The 19,573-nt window shown below is 62.5% G+C and overlaps 2 protein-coding genes and 1 long non-coding RNA gene across 3 annotated transcripts; 1 reads left to right on the forward strand and 2 right to left on the reverse strand.

Moving 5' to 3' along the window:
• Positions 1–3,975: 3,975 nt before the first annotated feature.
• On the forward strand, positions 3,976–7,878 carry LOC141986039 (neurofilament light polypeptide-like). Its single transcript, XM_074950208.1, has 3 exons — positions 3,976–4,983; positions 5,943–6,067; positions 6,697–7,878. The coding sequence occupies exons 1-3, from the start codon at positions 3,991–3,993 to the stop codon at positions 6,746–6,748; spliced, it is 1,170 nt and encodes a 389-aa protein (XP_074806309.1). The 5' UTR covers positions 3,976–3,990; the 3' UTR covers positions 6,749–7,878.
• Positions 7,879–9,688: 1,810 nt separating this feature from the next.
• On the reverse strand, positions 9,689–16,206 carry LOC141987006 (interleukin-12 subunit beta-like). The gene is made up of 5 exons (XM_074952091.1): positions 16,050–16,206; positions 15,602–15,701; positions 14,909–15,117; positions 13,996–14,144; positions 9,689–10,074 (listed from the first exon to the last, which is right to left on the reverse strand). Exons 1-5 carry the CDS (start codon positions 16,204–16,206, stop codon positions 9,946–9,948), a joined length of 744 nt encoding a protein of 247 aa, XP_074808192.1. The 3' UTR covers positions 9,689–9,945.
• Positions 16,207–16,211: 5 nt separating this feature from the next.
• On the reverse strand, positions 16,212–18,705 carry LOC141986041 (uncharacterized). Its single transcript, XR_012639110.1, has 3 exons — positions 18,598–18,705; positions 16,736–16,811; positions 16,212–16,298 (listed from the first exon to the last, which is right to left on the reverse strand). It is a non-coding gene; the product is annotated as an uncharacterized LOC141986041 (long non-coding RNA).
• Between the last annotated feature and the right edge of the window lie 868 nt (positions 18,706–19,573).

Raw genomic sequence — 19,573 nt, forward strand, 5'->3', positions numbered from 1 at the left:
CACTCTCCTGGCCTTCCCACCCTGCTGACTAGACAAAGCCATCAGCTCTCAAGGCTGCCTAGGCTCATCCAGACTTTCCTTACCCAGCACCTTGCCACTCCCCACAGATCCCCTGCCCTGCCTGTGTCTCCCCTGACTCAGCTGGGGTCTCAGCTCCCACTGTGCTCAGCGCTGCCCTTGCTGTGCCAGTGGGGGTAGGCAGCGAGCTCGCCGCTTTCCTCACTGCATCAGAGCCAGCGTGAGCCCCCTCTCCACGGATTGGGTTCCTGGATTCAAATTCAAACCCTTGGCAGTTACCGGAGCAAGGCCTGGATCCTGTCCCAAAGAGATACAGTCACCCCCCAACAGGGTCTCGCAGCTGATATCCTGGAGCACCCCAACAGCCAGCCCGACCCCTCCTTGGTCTGCACAGGGATCTGGTTCATAGGCAGGGCGAGGGGCTTTGTCCCTGGGACCGTCACCCAGCTCACCAAGCCCCTCAGCATCTGAGGCTGCACCACCCAGGGCCTGACAACAGTTCTCTCTGTCCCAGGATCTCGCCACCCCAGGAACGTCTCCCCATTGACCGTCACCTTCCGCTCCCACTGGAGGTCCAAGGGGCCTGGCCCCAGGAAACTCCACACAGACATATAGGTTGGGGTCAGGAGTGGGAGCCTGTCCACCTCCCCACCCCTCTGGCTGACGGAGTCTATGGCCTTGGGACCCAGCAAGGGAGCTAGACACAGGGGCTTTTCCGCAGGGTCCCCCTGGTTCAAATCTCCAGCCTGCTCAAAGGCAGTGAGGTGGCATCCACATCCCCCCTCCTTAACCAGGGGCAGCAATTGAGTCTCGAGGTTCCCTGCAGAACTGGCCCCCCGGGGTCTATCCCCACTCACCCCTGGGAGGTCCCCTAGGCCTCTCCGCTCCCCCACCGCCAGTTCATGCTGCTGCTGCTTCTGCAGCTCTTTCTCGGGCTCTCGCTGTCTCTCACAGTCCTCTTGCTCTCTCGGACTCAGCTCCAATCCCGTCCGTCTCCGATCCCCCGATGGGGAACCTGATCGTGAAGACCCCCGTCTGGTCGGGGACAGGAGTCTTGGGGATGCCTGGCTCTCTCTCCAGCTGCTCCCAGATCCTGCTATAGCCCCATTTAGGGTCAGGAATCTGTTCCTTAGAGCGGTCATCCTCCTCCAGCTGCACGATTAACTCCGTTTTGATGAACTTTCCAATGCTCAACCCTCTCTTTCTGCACAGGGTTACAATGTCCTTCTTAAGGAGACGGTGACAGGCCATCACTCCGCTCTTCCCAAGTTGTTGTGGACTCACAGGCCTGTGTGATCTCAGCTCCCCACGGTTTCCAGGGAGAACCCCTAGTGTGCCAGCCCTTCTCGAGGTCACCACCTCTTTGCCAGGGTCGAGCTGCAGACTCCTCTGCCCCTTGGACCGCTCGCTGCAATCCCCCGGGGGACCCTGTTACTGCTAAAGTCCTTCTCTCTGGTCACACACTCCCAGGGGTTAACCACCCCCTGAAACTGCTCCTCTCTGAGCCTTCAGCACGCCTGGTTCCCGTCAATCCCCCTTCGTTTTACTGCTCCCCCATCACTTACTGCAGGAAGCACCATCCATGGGGTGCAGTACATCCCACCTCTGCCACCAGTTGTCACGGAGTCCCCGGGCGATGCTCTGGAACTGCTCCCTGTGAAGCCAGGCAGGACTCTGGGGAAGTCTCCTTTCTGTGAGCAGCCTGTCTGCAGGACACACGGCTCACACAGCTTCCACCTTCCTGGGTCTGACCTCGGAGCATTCAGCATCCTCTGCCCCTCCGTGCACTTCCCACAGCGAGTCCACTCAGGCAGGGCTCCTGGGGCAGCCAGAGGGTCCTGCCCCCCAACTCCGCAGTCAGACGGGACTCTCAGCCAGCCAGTAAAACAGAAGGTTTATTAGACGACAGGAACATGGTCTAAAACAGAGCTTGTAGGTGCAGAGAACAGGACCCCTCAGCTGGGTCCTCTTTGGGGGGCAGTGAGCCAGACAACCCCGTCTGCACTTCACTCCTCGTCCCCAGCCAGCCCCAAACTGAAACTCCCTCCAGCCCCTCCTCCTCTGGGCTTTGTCCCTTTCCTGGGCCAGGAGGTCACCTGATTCCTTTGTTCTCCAACCCTTTAGCTCTCACCTTGCAGGGGGGAAGGGCCCAGGCCATCAAGGCAGGAAACAGGGTGTCGGCCATTCTCTGTGTCCAGACCCCTGGATACACCTGCCCTCTAGGGCTCTGCAATGATCATACACCCTTACCCCACCCCCTAGATACTTAAGAACTGCCTAGGGGAAACTGAGGCACCCCCACACTATTCAGAGGAAACATTAAGAACAGTCCCAGGTGGGATGTGGGGGAGGTTTGAGGGGGGATGAGGAGTGGGAGGTGTTGGGGGAGGGGGAGATGGGATGTGGGGGAGGTTTGAGGGGGGCTGAGGACGCGGTGTGGGCACCAGGGCTGACCGCGGTCTGCGGGGGCAGCGGCTGGGCTGACACAGCGAATGGGTGCCAGGCAGCTGGAGCTCTCCCTTGCATGGGCTGGCTCTGACAGTGACTCCTTGAGGATCCCCCCACACAGCCGGGGCAGCCGCCCAGCAGGGCCAGGCCCAGTTCCGGCCTCCGCCAGTCGTCCAGCCCCTCCATGTGGGGCCCGGACTGCCCTGGGCTGGCCTGGGGTCGGGGAGGCAGGCGCTGGATCATGCCACAGCGGAGGGCGGCTCTGAGGGGCAACGCAACAGTGCCCCCGGCTGGCAGCTGCTTCCCATTGCGCCTGTGGGCCTGAGCCTGGGCCATGACAGGCAGCAAGCGACCCACACCACTCCCGAGCTCACTGGGACAGGGCACGCCCACCCCAGCACAGCCCCACAACCCGGCTCAGGCCCGGCCTGTAGAGGGGAGCAGTTTGTGGGGCTGGCCAGGAAAAGTGCTATGGCGGAGTTGGGGGGGGGCACGTTTGGGGTGAGAAAGATTAGAAAAATTGGGTGTGTTTGGGATTAGGGATTGGGGGACAGGTGCAGGGGGTTGGGGGACAGTGAGGTTTGGGGGAAGGAGAGGTGCAGGGGGTTGGGGTGTGCCTGGCATGGCCTCACTGGGCTCCTGCCCCACACCCTGCAACTCCCGCCCCCACAGCGCCCCCTGCTGGGACAGGCCGGGACTGTGGTAGCTGGGAACTCCCCCCCACACCAGCCAGGGCTCCTGCCCCGCCCGCCAGCGCCCCCTGCTGGGACAGGCCGGGACTGGGGTAGCTGGGAGCTCCCCCCACACCAGCCAGGGCTCCTGCCTCTCCCGCCAGCGCCCCCTGCTGGGACAGGCCGGGACTGGGGTAGCTGGGAGCTCCCCCCACACCAGCCAGGGCTCCTGCCTCTCCCGCCAGCGCCTCCTGCTGGGACAGGCCGGGACTGGGGTAGCTGGGAGCTCCCCCGGGTCCTGCCCGCTCCCCGGCGCAGATCGCGCTGCCCCTGTCACACTCCGAGCAGGAGTCCCAGGGTAACAACTGCAGAGAGACGGGCCAGTCTGGGGGGACCCCTGGGACTCCACATGGGGCCGGACTTTGCACCCGAGCCCTGCGGGGCGTGGTGGGTGCCGGGGGCACCCGGACTGGGGCAGGCAGGGCCCCAGCCTCCAGCCCGTTCGCTGCCGGCTGCGCCCTCCCGCTTCTCTTCCTGGCTCCTGGGCTCTGAGAACCAGCGAACTGCTCCTGCTGCTCGCCGCAGCGCCCTCTGATTGGCCCCCCGCGCTGGGGGGAGGGGGAGGGGCGGGCAGGAGGCCCTATATAAAGGCAAGGGCACTGCAGCATTTTGGCATTGGTGCAGAGCCGCGGCTGGTGCTCCGGCTGCTGGCTGTGCCCCCCCCCCTTCCCTTCCCCCTCCCCCGCTGCACCTGCTGGCTCTGCTCACCCCCCCAACCCCGCTCCAGGCCCAGCCCTGCTCTCCCCCCCGCACCCCCTTGCAGCTGCCCGGCAGCCAGGCTCCCTTGGCCAAGATGAGCTACGACCCCTATGGCTTCCGCAAGCCCTGGCAGGAGTACCGGAGCGTCCGCTCCACCAAGTCCACCGTCTCCTCCTCCCTGTATGCCCTGCACCGGCCGGCGCTGGCCCCCGCCACGCACTCGGGCTGCGTCGCCTCCCTGGAGAAGTTGGACCTGTCCCAGGTGAGTAGCCTGAACGCGGAGCTGCTGGGGCTGCGGGCCCAGGAGAAGGAGCAGCTGGTCGGCCTCAACGACCGCTTGGCCGCCTACGTCGAGACGGTGCGCCGGCTGGAGCGGGAGAACGAGGTGCTGCGGGCGGAGCTGGAGGCGCTGCGGCAGGAGCAGCGGGGCCCCTCGCGCCGGCAGCTGCTCTACCGTCAGGAGCTGCGCGGCCTGCGTGGCCTGCTGGAGGCAGAGGCGGGCGAGAAGATGCGCGTGGAGGCCAGCCGGGACCAGCTGCGCCACGCCTGCAGCCAGCTGAAGGAGCGGTACGAGGAGGAGGCCCGGCTGCGGCTGCAGGCCGAGGAGACGCTGCAGAAGGTGCGGGAGGAGGCCAGCCAGGCCGCACTGGCTCACAGCGACGTGGAGGGCAGCATCGGCTCCCTGCTGGGGGAGATCGCCTTCCTCCACAAGGTCTTTGGGCAGGAGCGTGCCGAGCTGTCGGCCCAGGTGGAGGCGGCCAGCCGGCCGGTGGACGTGAGCCTGGCGGGAGCCAAGCCCGACCTGGCGGCCGCGCTGCGGGAGATCCGCGCGCAGTACGAGACGCTGGCCGGCAGGAACATGCAGGCGGCCGAAGACTGGTACCGCACCAGGTTCGCCTCGGTGGCTGAGCTGGCCAGCAAGAACAACCAGGCGGTGAGGTCCATGCGGGAGGAGACGGCCGAGTACCGGCGCCAGCTGCAGTCCCGCTCGGCCGAGGTCGAGGCCCTGCGCAGCGTCATCGACTCCCTCAACAAGCAGCTGGAGAGCGCGGAGGACAGGCAGAGCAGCGAGGTGGCCACGTACCAGGTGAGGCCAGGGCCGGCCTGGCATGGGGCAAGCCAGCTCCCTCCCCTGTGGAGGGCAGGCGCACGGACCTGGAGCCAGGACTCCTGGGTTCTCAGCTTCATTTAGCCCCCCGTGGCACGGACAGAAAGCTGGGCCCAGGGCTGCCAGGGTCTCCTGCCAGGGTCCGACGCCCTCCCCACAAACAGCCCCTGGCAGGGCTGGCCACCACAGCCTGCACTGGGGAGGGCTGGCACCAGGCACAAGGAGGGAGCCTGGGAAGTGCCCTCGATCCTTGGGAGAGAGCAGCTCTGGGCCAGGGGGAGCGGGGCCATCGGCCGGGTCGTTTGAGGGGCACTGGGAGCAAACCGCATCCTGGGGGCGGCAAGGAGTGGGGAAGGGAGGGGGCGCACACTCTTTGGAGCAGAATTTCTCTCTCAATGAGCAGCGACCCTGGCGGGTCGGCCCCGCTCCCCAGCTCAGAGGGATGGTGCTCCCATGGCCCGGAGCTGCCAGGGGCCAGGAGAGAGCAGAAGTGCCACGTTGGCTCAGACGCCCTGAGGGCATGAATGCCATGGAGGTGACCGGGCCATGCCCCAGTGGCGGCCGGATGGGCCGGGGGTCATGGGAGGCGTTGGCAGGTCAATGGGTCTGTCTGGAGCCAGCTCCCTGGGCAGGGCTGGGAGCCCCAGGGTGGGGGCATTCAGAGCCTGGGGAAGGCTCTGCCCCTCAGCCCTGGAGCCTTTGCCATCCCTAGCACCTCTGGCCGTGGGGCCTGGAGGTTGGGAACTCTGCCCAGTGCGGGGCTGGGGTACCCTGGCCAGACAGTGGCTGAATGGGGGAGCAGGGGGTGAAGGCGCAGGGACCTGGCTGGCCAGTGGGTCTGGGGGCTGGGTCGTGACCCCCGGGCTTGGATACGGCAGGCCCAGGGCTGAGAGCGGGGCCCAGGCGGCACTGACCGGCCAGGCCTCTCTCCCTGCCAGGAGCGTGTGGCCGACCTGGAGCAGAAGATCAGGGAGGCCAAGCAGGAGATGGCACGGTACCTGCGTGAGTACCAGGACCTGCTCAATGTCAAGATGGCGCTGGACATCGAGATCGCCGCCTACAGGTACTGGCCCCCAGCCCTGCCTGGCCCCCCAGCTCCCCCAGGCTTCCAGAGGAAGTGGCTGTCCCCAGAAGGCGGGCTGCAGGGCGGGCTGTGTCTGGACTCCTGGGTTTGGTTCCCAGCCCTGCACTGCGGCCCCCTCTCGCCTCAGTTTCTTCCCCTGCCGGTGCATGGGGAGAAGGATCCTGACTCCGCACTCTGAGGGGGAAGAGCCAAGGGTTACATGCTTCTGGCTGCCCTCGGGCCGTCTTGCTACGGTGCCACCTATGCTCAGCCACAGACTGGGGGACGCGCCAGCCCCACGTTGCCCCAGTGCGAGGTCAGTGAGCTCTGCCCCTACAGATCTCCCTGCTATGGACAGGGCCCCCGAGCACCAGCCCCCAGAATGGCTCCGTGCCCAGGTCGCTCCCTGGGTCACAGGGTGATGCCTGCCCCCTGCTGGATGGACCTAGAGCTGCTCCACCGTGTCCCGGGCCGCCTGGTCGGGACCAAGAGTCCCCCTTTGTTTATCTTGTTGGGACAGGTGCTCCGAGCTCGGCCTGTCATGCAGTGGGGCTGTGGTTGGGCCTGGCAGGGGGCTCCTGCGTGGGCTGGGGGGCTGAGCTGCGCTATCCCCTTTGGGTGTCTTACAGGAAACTGCTGGAGGGGGAAGAGATCCGCCTGAGCTACTCATCTCCCCTGTGATCAGCGGGGGCCCCTGCAGCAGGAGCGCAGCCCCCAGTCACCCCCACGTTCTCTGCACCCCCTGCTGCCCTGTCCCCTTCACACCCCTCCAGTCACTCCCCTTTCGCCCCCAGTGCTGAGGGAGCCGAGCAGCTGCCCCCCAGGGCCATTCACCAGCGGCCAGGGCCGTGCTGCCAGGCGCGTGTGAGAGCCCAGTCTCGTGGGGCAACAAGGCCAAGGGGCTGCAGCCAATCTCTGCCATGGCCCGGCAAGGGCAGGCTCCAGACCCCCCGTCACCAGTGCAGGGAGAGGCCAGGAGCGTCCTGGACTCCAGCCACTCCCTTCCCCTCCCAGCGCTGTGCTGAACACGGGCCAGGCCCTGCTGGACAAGGCCTCTCGGGTGTGTCCTCAGGAGCCCAGCACCCGCCCCAGGTACCGCTTGGCCCCAGCAGGGCTCCCGGGGCTGATGCCCTCTTGCTGCTGCCTCCGACCCAAGTGACGTCCCCCGGGCACCGGGCCTTGAACCACAAGTGGCACGTGCCCTCTCCGGATCCCGGAGGGCGAAACCACAAGTGACGTCCCCCTCAGAGCTGCCCCCCCGGCCGTGCTGAGGGAGAACCGCAGCGGGGCGCAGGCAGCACTGCCATGCCAACAGGGAGGGCTGCCCCCAGGCCCTGGGCTGCCCCAGGCTGCCCCCCCAGGAGGGGGCAAGGCTGACCAGCATGCACCCCCTGCTGTAAAGGGGCAAACAGCGCAGGGAGGGACAGCAGTGGGCAAGCAGGGAGAGCTGTACCCCATTCCCCTGACCCTGCTGTGCCCCCCCCAGAGGTGCCTCCCACCACTGGGTGTCCCCCACACAGAGGGGGGATCCCACAGAGCTGGGAGCCAGCCCAGCCTCTCCTGAAGGGGGTGCTCACAGCCACCACAGGGCCCAGTCCAGCTCTCCCAGCAACTTCCCCCAGGGAGCCCCCATGCAGGCGGAGGTGGTGTGGGGCTAATCAGCACAGCGCCCCCCGTAGGCAGCTCTGCTGCATCAGTCAGCGTGGGGCCAGCACAGACCCTTCATCTCTCCCAATCATTGCACCAGCCACCCTTTCGGCCAGCGGCTGGGCCAGCCTGGCACTGCCCCTCTGCCAGTGCCTGCGAGGGAAGCACCTCAATAAAAGCCCCATGGCATTAACCTGAGCCGGAGACTCTTGCTGTGGGCTGGTGAGAACGGGGCGGGAACGAACACAGCCCTGTAATGCAGCAGCTCCGGGTCAAGACCTCCGCAGTGCCCCCTGCTGGGAGAGGTCAGGGCTGGAGTAGCTGGGCGCTTCCCCCACCCAGGGCACCTGCCCCGCTCCCTGCAGTGCCCCCTAGGAGAATCCTGCAGAAAGGCGTGCTCTAGCCTGTCTGCTGTCCGTGACGTCTCTGCTCTAGTGCCCAGCCGGGGCCAAGGGCAGGGCCCAGCCCCAGAGATGGGCTAGAGGGAAGCGCTCTTGCCCCAGGCTGCGGCTAGTTCAGTGCGAGAAGGCCACCCGCTCCCACCAGCTCCAGGGGTCTCTTCATGGCCAGCAGCCCCTCCTTCTTGGCTGGGAATAGGGCCCTCCAGGTGGGGCGGGTCCATACCCCATGGAAGCTGCACGCCCCCCCTTCCTGAGCTCTCACCTCAAGTCTGCAGCACCAGGGCATGGTGCCCTCACCCAGGTCGGGGCAGGGGCCCTGCTGGGGCACCCCAGGCTGGGGCGAGCCAGGCGTCCCCCTCACCTCCAGGTGATGCTGAGCATGGAGGCATTCGCATGGCACAGCCGTGCCAGGGCTGGCTGAAGGGCCGGCGGGCAGCAGGCTGGTGTAGCGCAGAGCGGGCTGGGCCTGGGGCTCCGTCTCACCCACCAGCGCCCAGAAGCGCTTGTGCTGGGAGACAACGAGGCGCTGGTGGGTGCAGAAGACGACACGGCAGCCAGCTGGCCCCTGGGGTGGACACTGCCAGGATGCATCGGCAGGAAGAGCATGGTGAGCGTACAGGGGGCCCTGCACCACCTGCTATGCAGCCACGCTGAATGCCACCACCTGGGGGAGAGGGGCAATATGGGGTGTGACCTGCCCCTGCTGGGACATACCACATGGGGGTGTGACCTGCCCCTGCTGGGATATAGCGTGGGGGGGAAGGGGTGTGATGGAATGGGAATTTTTTGTAATATTTCATATGAATGTGTGTGCCTCGGTTTCCCCATGTGGTGCATGGTTAACGAGGTGGTGGGAAAAGGTTGTTACCAGCAATCCAGATGTGACTGACACCTAGGTGCCCATGGAGAATCCAAGAAGACAATGGCCACTTCAACTGCCCAGACATTTGGTACCTGGCAACAAACGACCCTGGATGACTCCCATTCCTTAGGAGGCCAGCCAGGTGTGAGCAGCTGGAGGACAAAGGGCTGAGGAGGGGCCCAGTGGGGTGGTTCCACGGGGGCGGCTGCAGGCGGGAGAGACGTTTCTGCATGGGGACTAAAGGGGTCGGGGGCTCGGGGCTGACCCTGCGGGCCCAGGCTGTAAATTGCTGCTCTCTGTGGTAACCAAGGCCTGGCTACGCCGTGTTCCAGACACCTGCTAACCCCCCGGCTGAGAGTCCCGGCCGATCAGGGGAGGTGGGGGTGCAGTGCTCCCTTTGGGGTACACGTCTCCCCACAAGGGACCTGGGGGCATTCCTCGGCAGGCTGTAGGGACTGCACACAGAACCATGCTGGCCATGGCCCCTTGGGGAAGCGGGACACCCGCCTGGCTGGAGGGACATTCTCTGGAGCACAGGGTCTGGTCTGGGGCAGACCCAGGAACTGCCTCTGGAGGGAACAGCCAGTTTCCATGGGGCCATTCCCATTCCATCCCCACGCGACACAAAGACCTCCCACCATAAGCTGCCCCCCCCCCCCCAGCCTGGCCCATCCCTCCACCCTTGAACCATGAGACAACACCAAGTCCAGGGCACCAGCTGCCGTTTATTGTAGGCACTCCAGAGAGCAGATCCCAGCCGTGGGAGCTGGTTGGAGGGGGATCAAGATGGGACAGGGCTCTGGGGTTGGCAGCCCCGAACCCTAGATGCCTTTTGGGGGTCTGTCAGACTAGTGTTAGGCCTCCCAGCAATGGGGTTGGATGGGGGCAGCATAGGTTGGGTTAAATACAGCAGATGGGGGGATGGGTTGAGGGTAAGGGGGCTGCAGGCCCAGCTCTGACAGGCCCCATCACACGTTCTCCCAGGTGGTCCAGGGGCTCCAGGTGGAGTTGACCAAGGGGTCCTGGCAGCGGATCTGCACCCGCCGTACATCCCCCTCGACGCTCATCTCCGTCACCCCCTCCAGCTGGAGGGAACCCTGAAATACAGAGAAACAGTGAGGGGGGGGCTTGCCGTGACCTCAGCAGGGCAGAGGGGAGATGTGACACGGGCAGGGAGAAAGGAACCCTGGGGGAGGGGAGAGGAGACCTGTGATTCTCAGCATTTGGGCCTGAAGCCAGGCTGCCCTCGGAGAAGGTGGCTGCTGATCTGGGCTGGGGTTTGGACAGGGAGCCATGAGTGACGCTGGCAGGGGGGTGGGGAGCACATCTGAAAGTGACAGAAGTCAACTTCCTGACTCAAACAGCATTGTAGCAACATGGGAGACCTTGTGCTGACAGGACTAGAGTGGGTGGTTGCTTCGTTTCAAGTGACCATGACTTGATCACATTTGCGATGCAAATGCAAAATAAAGTCCAAACAGTTATATATATATTTGGCTCTTTAAAAGGGCCAAGCTGAAAACAATCATAAGCCAGATCAGTTGGGAGACAATTGAAAACAGAAAATGTGAATGATAATTGGGAACTGTTCAAGAACATGTTAGTAGATGCCCAAAAAGCCAGGAAGAAGGCTACACTGGTTAAAAAGAGGGGAAATAAAAGCAGCTCTTAAAAATAAAATAAATAATACATGGAAGAAAGGGTAAGCTGATAGTAATGAATATAAATCAGATCAATGGCTCCTTGTCAAGTTGGCAGCCGGTATCAAGTGGAGTGCCCCAAGGGTCGGTTTTGTTCAATATCTTCATTAATGATCTGGAGGATGGTGTGGATTGCACCCTCAGCAAGTTTGCAGATGACACTAAACTGGGAGGAGAGGTAGATACGCTGGAGGGTAGGGATAGGATACAGAGGGCCCTAGACAAATTAGAGGATTGGGCCAAAAGAAATCTGATGAGGTTCAACAAGGACAAGTGCAGAGTCCTGCACTTAGGACGGAAGAATCCCATGCACCGCTACAGACTAGGGACCGAGTGGCTCGGCAGCAGTTCTGCAGAAAAGGACCTAGGGGTTACAGTGGACAAGAAGCTGGATATGAGTCAACAGTGTGCCCTTGTGGCCAAGGCGGCCAATGGCATTTTGGGCTTTATAAGTAGGGGCACTGCCAGCAGATCGAGGGACGTGATCGTTCCCCTCTATTCGACATTGGTGAGGCCTCATCTGGAGTACTGTGTCCAGTTTTGAGCCCCACACTACAAGAAGGATGTGGAAAAATTGGAAAACGTCCAGCGGAGGGCAACAAAAATGATGAGGGGACTGGAACACATGACTTACGAGGAGAGGCTGAGGGAACTGGGATTGTTTAGTCTGCGGAAGAGAAGAATGAGAGGGGAATTGATAGCTGCTTTCAACTCCCCGAAAGGGGGTTCCAAAGAGGATGGATCTAGACTGTTCTCAGTGGTAGAAGATGACAGGACAAGGAGTAATGGTCTCAAGTTGCAGTGGGGGAGGTTTAGGTTCGATATTAGGAAAAACTTTTTCTCTAGGAGGGTGGTGAAGCACTAGAATGCGTTACCTAGGGAGGTGGTGGAATCTCCTTCCTTTGAGGTTTTTAAGGCCCAGCTTGACAAAGCCCTGGCTGGGATGATTTATTTGGGGATTGGTCCTGCTTTGAGCAGGGGGTTCGACTAGATGACCTGCTGAGGTCCCTTCCAACCCTGATATTCTATGATTCTATGACAATAGCCAGTATCAGATGCTTCAGAGGGAATGAAGAGAACAGGGTAATTATCAGATGATGAATCCCCTGTCATCCAGTCCCAGCTTCTGGCAGTCAGAGGTTTAGGGACATCCAGAGCATGGGGTTGTGTCACTGACCATCTTGGCTAACGGCCACTGATGGACCTATCCTGTATGAACTTATCAAATTCTTTTTTGAACCCAGTTATACTTTTGGCCTTCACAACATCTCCTGGCAGCAAGTTCCACAGGTTAACAGTGTGCTGTGTGAAGATGTACTTACTTATACAGTATTTGTTTTAAAGCTGCTGCTTATTAATTTCATTGGGTGACCCCTGGTTCTTGTGATATGTGAAGGGGTAAATGACACTTTCATATTCACTATCTCCACACCATTCACAATTTTCTAGACCTCCATCATACACCCCCACGCCTTGGTCGTCCCTTTTCCAAGCTGAACAGTCCCAGTCTTCTTCATCTCTCCTCCTATGGAAGCCGTTTCAGACCCCTCAGCATTTTGGTTGCCCCTCTCTGTACTTTTTCCAATTCTAATGTATCTTTTTTGAGAGGCGCAACCAGAACTGCACGCAGTGCTCAAGGTGTGGGAGCACCATGGATTTATGTTATTACCTATTATGATATTTTCTGTCTCATTATCTAGCCCTTTCCTAATGATTCTATTCTGTTCACTTTTTTGACTGCCGCTGCACATTGAGTGGATGTTTTCAGAGAACTATCCACAGTGACTCCAAGATCTCTTTCTTGAGTGGTAACAGCTAATTTAGAGCCCATCATTTTGTATGGGTAGTTGGGATTATGTTTTCCAATGTGCATTACTTTGCACTTATCAACACTGAATTTCACTGGCCGCTTTGTTGCCCAGTCACCCAGTTTAGTGAGATCCCTTGGTAACAATTCGCAGTCAGCTTTGGTCTTAACTATCTTGAGTAGTTTTGTAACCTCTGCAAATTTTGCCACCTCACTGTTTACCCCTTTTTCCAGATCATTCAGGAATATGTTGAATAGGCCTGGGCCCAGTACAGACCCCTGGGGACACCACTATTTACCTCTCTCCATTCTGAAAACTGACCATTTATTCCTACCCTTTGTTTCCTATCTTTTAACCAATCACAGACCCATGAGAGTACCACCCCTCTTATCATCAAGTGGGCGTGCTTCTCGTGGGTCCCACAGGGATCAGCTCTTGGCCCTACGCTATTTAACATTTTTATCAGTGACCTAGAAGAAAACATAAAATCATCGCTGATAAAGTTTGCAGATGGCACAAAGATGGGGGAGTGGGAAATAACAAAGAGGACAGAGCACTGACACAGAGCGATCTGGATTGCTTGGTAAGCTGGGCACAAGCACAACAATGTGCGTTTCAATACGACCGAATGTGCAGTCCTATGATCTGGGAACAAAGAGCGAAGGCCACACTCACAGGGTGGGGAAACGACTGTGACAGGCACTAGGGGTGGTGGTGGATAATCAGCTGACCAAGAGCGCCCAGTGCAATGCCGTGTTCCAAAGAGCTAATGCCATCCTGGGATGCATCAACAGGGGAACACTGAGCAGCCGACAGGCGATTTTCCCTCTGGATTTGGCACTGGGGTGGTTGCAGCTGGAATGCTGCGCCCAGGTCTGGTGCCCACAATTCAAGAAGGAGGGGTCAGAGAAGAGCCAGGAGAACGATTAAAGATTAGAAAACCAGCCTGACAGTGACAGACGCAAGGAGCTCAGTCTGTTTAGCAGAACAAAGAGAAGGTTCAGGGTGACTTGATCCTTGTCTACCGGTGCTTGGGCAGCAAGTATTTAATAAGGGGCTCGACGCGTCAATCCTGCAGAGAAAGGTCTAATCCGATCCAGCGGCTGGAAGTTGAACCTAGACATGTTCAGAGTGTTGAAAGTTTGTGCCTGATGTCCAGGACATGAACCATGGGAACCTCTTCCCAAGGGCTGTGGTGGAGTCTCGGTCACTGATGATTTTTAAAAGGAAACTGAATGGTTTCCTAACCCCTCTGCCCTCGCTCAGACAGAAGTGAACTCAGGGACGTCCTCTGGCCTGTGTGGCACAGGAGGTCACACTGGTGATGACAGTGCTTTCGTCTAGCCACAGACTCTGTGTATGGCGTGGGGGACAGGCGGGGGGGGAGGATACAAGCGGGGGGGGTGACAGGTGGGAGATGGGTCGGGGCGTGGCTTGGTGCCGTGGTGATAGGCAGAGAAGGGGTGACACAAGCCCAGGCAGGATGAATGACAGGTGGGGGGACAGTTACCTTGGTGCCGTCCCAGTGCTCGTACTCCAGCTGGTAGCGCAGGAGGAAGTAGGAGTGTGGGCTGGACCAGGAGGCTGGGGGGGCCCAGGACAGGTGCAGGAGCCCACCCTTGCTCTGCGCAGTCACGTCTTGCGGGGGGCCCGGCCTCACTGTGGGCACAGAGAGTCGTTAGTCATGGGGGCGGGTGGGATCAGACAGATGGGCAAGGGGAGCCCCTCCACTCTCTGGGTACTCCCTCCCCTTGGCCTTTCGGGAAGGGCCCCATCACCCCAAGGCTGCCTAACCCCAGCTCTGGACACACTGAGCTGGAACAGACCCAAGGCAGGAACCAGGCCCTTTGGATGATTCCTCTACCATGGGAGAGGGGCGCTATGGAGCAGGGCGGGGGGGGCACAATCTCTGTACCTATGGGAAGGATCTGTGGGGCATGGCTGGGGACAGAGACAGTCCATACGCCAGTGAATGGGGGGTGGCGGGCTGACAATCCATGAATCCATGGGAGACTCTCTAGGGCAGGGTGGGGGGTGACCGTCCCGATAGCCATGGGGGGGGGCATGACTGTCCTGGTAACCATGGATGGGGCTATGGGGTGGGGGGAGATGGCTCCAGTAGCCATGGGGGGGCCTATGTGGCGAGGAGGGAATGGTCCCTGAAGCCATGCAGGGGTCTATGGAAAGGGAGGATGTGGGTCCTGGTACCCATGCGGTGGCAGGGGCTCTGGGGCAGTAGGGGGCCAAGTACCCACACAGGGGGGCTCTCGGGCAGTGAGGGGCCTGATACCCATGCGGGGGCAGGAGCTCTGGGGCAGTGAGTGGGGGGTCCTGATAACCATGCAGGGGGGCTCTGGGGTAGTGGGGGCCCGGGTACCACACGGGAGGCTCTGGGGCGGGGGCCGGTACCATGCGGGACCCACCGATGTCCCGGAGGAAGAGGCGGTGGGTGATGTTCACGAAGCTCTCAGCCGAGATGCCCTCCAGCGCCAGCTCCAGCGGCCTCGGCTCCTCCGCGAAGGGGCAGAAGGTCCCGTCCGCCAGGGTCACCGTGAAGGGCTGGGGCTGGTCCGGGCCCTGCAGCGCGGAGCCTCCGCCCACGTAGAGCCAGGCCCCGGGGGCACCGTCGGGGCTGCGGCAGAGCAGGGGCAGGTCAGGCGGGGCGGGATGGGGGGGCACAGCGGGGCCAGGGGAGGAGGGGGGGTAGGGGTCCAGCCAGAGGGCGGGGCGGCGGACTGTGGGTAGGATGCGGGGGGAGGAGTGGGGTCCGGCCGGGGGACAGGGAGCGCAGTGGGGCGGAGCCTGGACCGGGGGCAGTGGGGCGGCACAGCAGGGGAGGGGGCGCAGTGGGGCGGGGGGCATGGCGGGGGGCAGTGGGGCAGGGCCCAGCCCGGGGACTGGGGGCAGTGGGGCGGCACAGCAAGGGGAGCGGGGCAGTGGGGCAGGGCCTTGGGGCAGAGGGCAGCACGGTGGGGCAGTGGGGCGGCACGGCGGGCGGGGCGCTCACCTGCGGGAGAGGCGGGCGCGGAAGGCGGCGGGGGGGCAGTGGGGCTGGGGAGGGGGCAGTGGGGCGTGGGAGGGGCGCAGTGGGGCGGCACGGCGGGCGGGGCGCTCACCTGCGGGAGAGGCGGGCGCGGAAGGCGGCGGGGCGCAGCGCGGTCCAGGAGCAGCTCAGCTCGCCGCCGTAGGACTCCGCCCGGCAGGTCACGGCGCTGCCTGGGGGCAGGAGGAGTCAACATCGCCCGGCCCCCCAGCGACCCGCCAGAGCCCGGCCCCCCGGCCCTGGAGTCCGCCCCCCCGCGCTCCCCGATGGTCACCCCCGCCCCTGACAGCGTGACCCCCCGGGTGGTCCCCCCGCGCTCGCAGTCCCCCCACGACCGGTGAGCCCCCCGCGAGCCCGCCCCCCGCGCTCTGTGCCCTGGGAGCAGACAGCCATGGGCTGTGCCCCCTGCCTGCCCTGTTGGCGCAGAGCCCCGGGGGAGCTGGAGTTCCTGGCTCTCCCCCCCTTGCGCCCCCTCCCTCGCCCCCGCGAGCTCCAGCCTCTGCCCCCCACGTGGCAGGCACCTGGGGCGCCCTGCAGCAGGGGGTAGTCCGGGTCGCTGACCACCACGTAGGTGGAGTCCAGCAGGCGAGGGCCGTGCCAGCAGGTGTAGTTGCCGGTGGCCGGCTGGTCCAGGCCCTCGAGCGTGAGGGTGCGGCCGGCGATGTGGTGCTCGGCCATGATCTCCAGATGCTCGTTCTGCTTCCAGGACACGTGCTCCTGGGCGGTGTCGCAGGTCACCGCCACCTGGCCGTTCACGTCCCCGACCAGAACTGGGGAGAAGGGAACCCGCCGCGTCAGCGCCCAGCGGGGGGGCCTGGGGCAGGCCAGACCCAAGGGCTGCAACACCCCCACCCCTGCCCTGGGCAGGGTGTACCCGCTGCCCCCCCACCCCTAGGGGCCAGACGTACCCCTCCCCCCTACCTCCCCAAAGGGGCTAGGCATGCCCTGTGTCCCCCTCCTCTACTCCCAGGGGGCCAGATGTACCCCTACCCCGTCTAGGGCCCTGCGTGACCTGTGCCTCCCCCCTTCCCCCCCCAAGGGGGCCAGGCATGCCCTGTGTCCCCTTCCCCTACTCCCAGGGGGCCAGATGTACCCTTACCCCTCTCCAGGGCCCTGTGCTCCCCCCCCGCCCCGGCGCAGGGGCCAGGTGTGTTGCATGCCCACACACAGTCTCCTTCCCTATCACCCTCCCCAGGGCGTGACTCACACTTGCTGGGGAAGTCTGTCAGGGCTGCTGCAGGGACCACACACAGCACCTGCACTAGGGCCACCAGCATCAGCATCTGTGGGGCAGGAAGGGCAGAGTTAGTGCTTCGCATGGGCACCCACAGGGAGCTCCACGTCCCAAAGCCCCAGCACCCCCTGAGACTAGCCCCAAGGTCTGAGCGCTCAGCCCCTGCCTGAGGGACTCCCAGTCACAGCGTGAAGGGCCCAGCCCATAGGCCTGGGGTCCTGGGGGACCCTCTCCACAGGAGCCACAGAATAAGCAGCCAGGGCCCTTCGTCTATGTAGCCGGGACTGTCTCTGTCTGTCTGTCTGTGCCACACCCAGTGCAACAGGGCCCTGATCTTGGGGCGGGAGAAGGGGGCTGTGCCATGCCTGGCGTGGTGGGGCCCGGGTCTCGGGGGGCAGGGCGAGGCCCTGATTGCAGGTCGAGGGGCTGTGCCTGGCATGATGGGGGCTCCATTCTCTGGGGTGGGAGTGTGGGTCTGTGCACCTGGGGCTGGCAGAGAGGGGTCCACAAGGAAGCAGGTGCTGGAAAAGGCCGTGGGCTAAGCTGTTGAAGAGGACGAGGTGATGGGCCCGGGCAGGTAAAAGGAGGTGCATGAGGTGGGGGGGGGGCAGCACTGGGGGAGGGGTAGAGAGCCCCATGGATCAGGGAGCATGAAAGGGTCAGGCCAGACTCTACCCCCAGAGCCTGCAGTGGGCCAAGGTAGCTGTTTCCTCTGCAGCCCCCTCCCCAGCCCCAAACTCTGCGGACCCCAGCACCAGAGAAGGCAGTGCACTCCCTGGGGCCGCCCTGGCTCTAACCCCCTAGCCATGGGGCTCCCAGCCCTTCCCCCGGCGGGGAGTCCACAGCTGGCTCCCCGGCTCAGACAGCTGAGCCCTATCCTGCCCTCAGGAGTGCTGGGCCCCTGGCCAGGCTGCCGGCTGGCTCCCCCCGCACATCGTGTCCAGCCCTACCTCGGAGAGTCAGTGCTCTCTGCTGCTCGCAGGGCTGGGGAGTCTGGTGCTGAAGCAGGGCTGGGGTGTGCTGTGTGTGACCCGTATATATTCACCCCGGCCCGGCAGGGGAGACCCCGAAGGCACAGAAAGGAGAAGCAGAGAAACCACATAGCTGGAAGCACCAATTCTCAGAAGAGAGAAAGCTGGAGAAGCCACGCTGGGCTGGGGCCAAAACCAGAGAGAGAGACAGGGCCCCGCATCTCCTGAGGTGAGGGGCCCAGCCCCACAGCAGTTGCTACAGGGTCCCCCCATTGCTCCTGCAGAGTGAGGGGCCTGGCCCCATAGCAAGTCCTGGTTATCACCCCCCATCAGTCACACTCACCTGGAGCCCTGGCATGGCTTGATTTGTGTCCATGCAGCTGCCCAGACCCCCACCGAGATCGGGGCGCCGCCATGCTGGGCAATTTGCAAGCATATGACGGGGACAGTCCCTGCCCCTGGAGCTCACTGGCCACGTGTGAGATGAGAGAGCCGGGGTACAACAGACAGATGGCAGAGCACAAGGCGGCAGGGAGACGGAAATGGTCTCGGTGAAGCTGGGGGGTTATTGTAGGCCTGGCGGCAGAGGGAGCTGGATGGAGCCAATGAGGTGGCCTTGCAGAGCTTCAGGGGAGCTCGCCCTGCGTGTAAGGGCAGCCGGGCAGAAAGGGCAAAGGTGGGAACTGCTGCAAGTGCCCAGTGTCTGCTGTCCCATTGGCAGGGCGAAGGCGGAGTTGGCCCAGTGGTGTCTGGGAGATGATCGGGTGGCGGGATGGGACAGGCCGTGGACATGGAGATGGGGGGTTTGTGTTTGATGGGAATCTGACACCAAGGCCATTGGTACCAACTGCTCTGTAACAGCACCTCCTCCTGGTGCACAGCTTGCAGGGCATTTATCCACAGGGCATGTCGGGAAAGCCAGGCTCAGGCTGCTCCCCACGCTCCCGGGGTGAGGCTGCAGGCGGCTGGTGAAGAGGGAAACACGTGTCACCATCTGAATCCGGGCAGGCTGACAAACAGGTTTGAGGCAGACCAGGGAAGTCGATTCACCCGTCTTGCTGTTGGCTAGTCATGGGGCATTGTAAGCCAATACAGCGAAGCCAAACCTGCGCACAGAGCAAAGAGAGGGAGGGGGGACACCAGCAACTAAGCCCCAAATGGCTCTCCTGTCTCCGGGGGGTGGGGGATATAGAGAAATGTGGGGCTGGGAGGTCCTCCAGTTCCCTCCCTGCGCTGTGGTAGCACCAGGTGACCCTAGACCAGCCCTGACAGGGGTTTGTCCAACCTGGTCTTAAAACCTCCAGTGACAGGATCCCACCCCCCACCCCGGACGCCTGGTCCGGAGCTTAGCTACCCTGAGAGTTCGACAGCTTTCCCCAATGTTTCCCTCGAGCTCCCCTGCAGCAGAGCAGGCCCGTTCCTGCTTGTCCTGCCTGCAGACTGGGATCAGGTCCGCAGGCTCCTGTTCTCACCAGTGAACATGCCCTTGCTTAACCTTCCCTCAGAGGCCACGCTTTCGAAACCTCGGATCATTTGTGTTGCTCTCCTCTGGACTCCCTCCAATTTATCCACATCTTCCCTGGAGTGCGGCACCCAGACCTGGACGCGGTGCTGCAGCTGGGGCCTCCCCAGTGCTGTGTAGCACAGGGCAATGACCTCCCCTGTCTTACATGCAACACCCCTCTTAATAAACCCCAGAATTACCTTAGCCTTTTCTTTTACAACTGCATCCCGTTGTTGACTCGTATTGAATTTGTGATGCCCAGCTCCTGTCCCGCAGTCCTACCGCCTAGCCAGGTGGTCCCATTTGCAGTTGTGCATTTGAGTTTTCCTTCCTGAC

This window comes from Natator depressus, chromosome 4 (genome assembly GCF_965152275.1).
Source record: "Natator depressus isolate rNatDep1 chromosome 4, rNatDep2.hap1, whole genome shotgun sequence".
Lineage (NCBI taxonomy): Eukaryota > Metazoa > Chordata > Testudines > Cheloniidae > Natator > Natator depressus.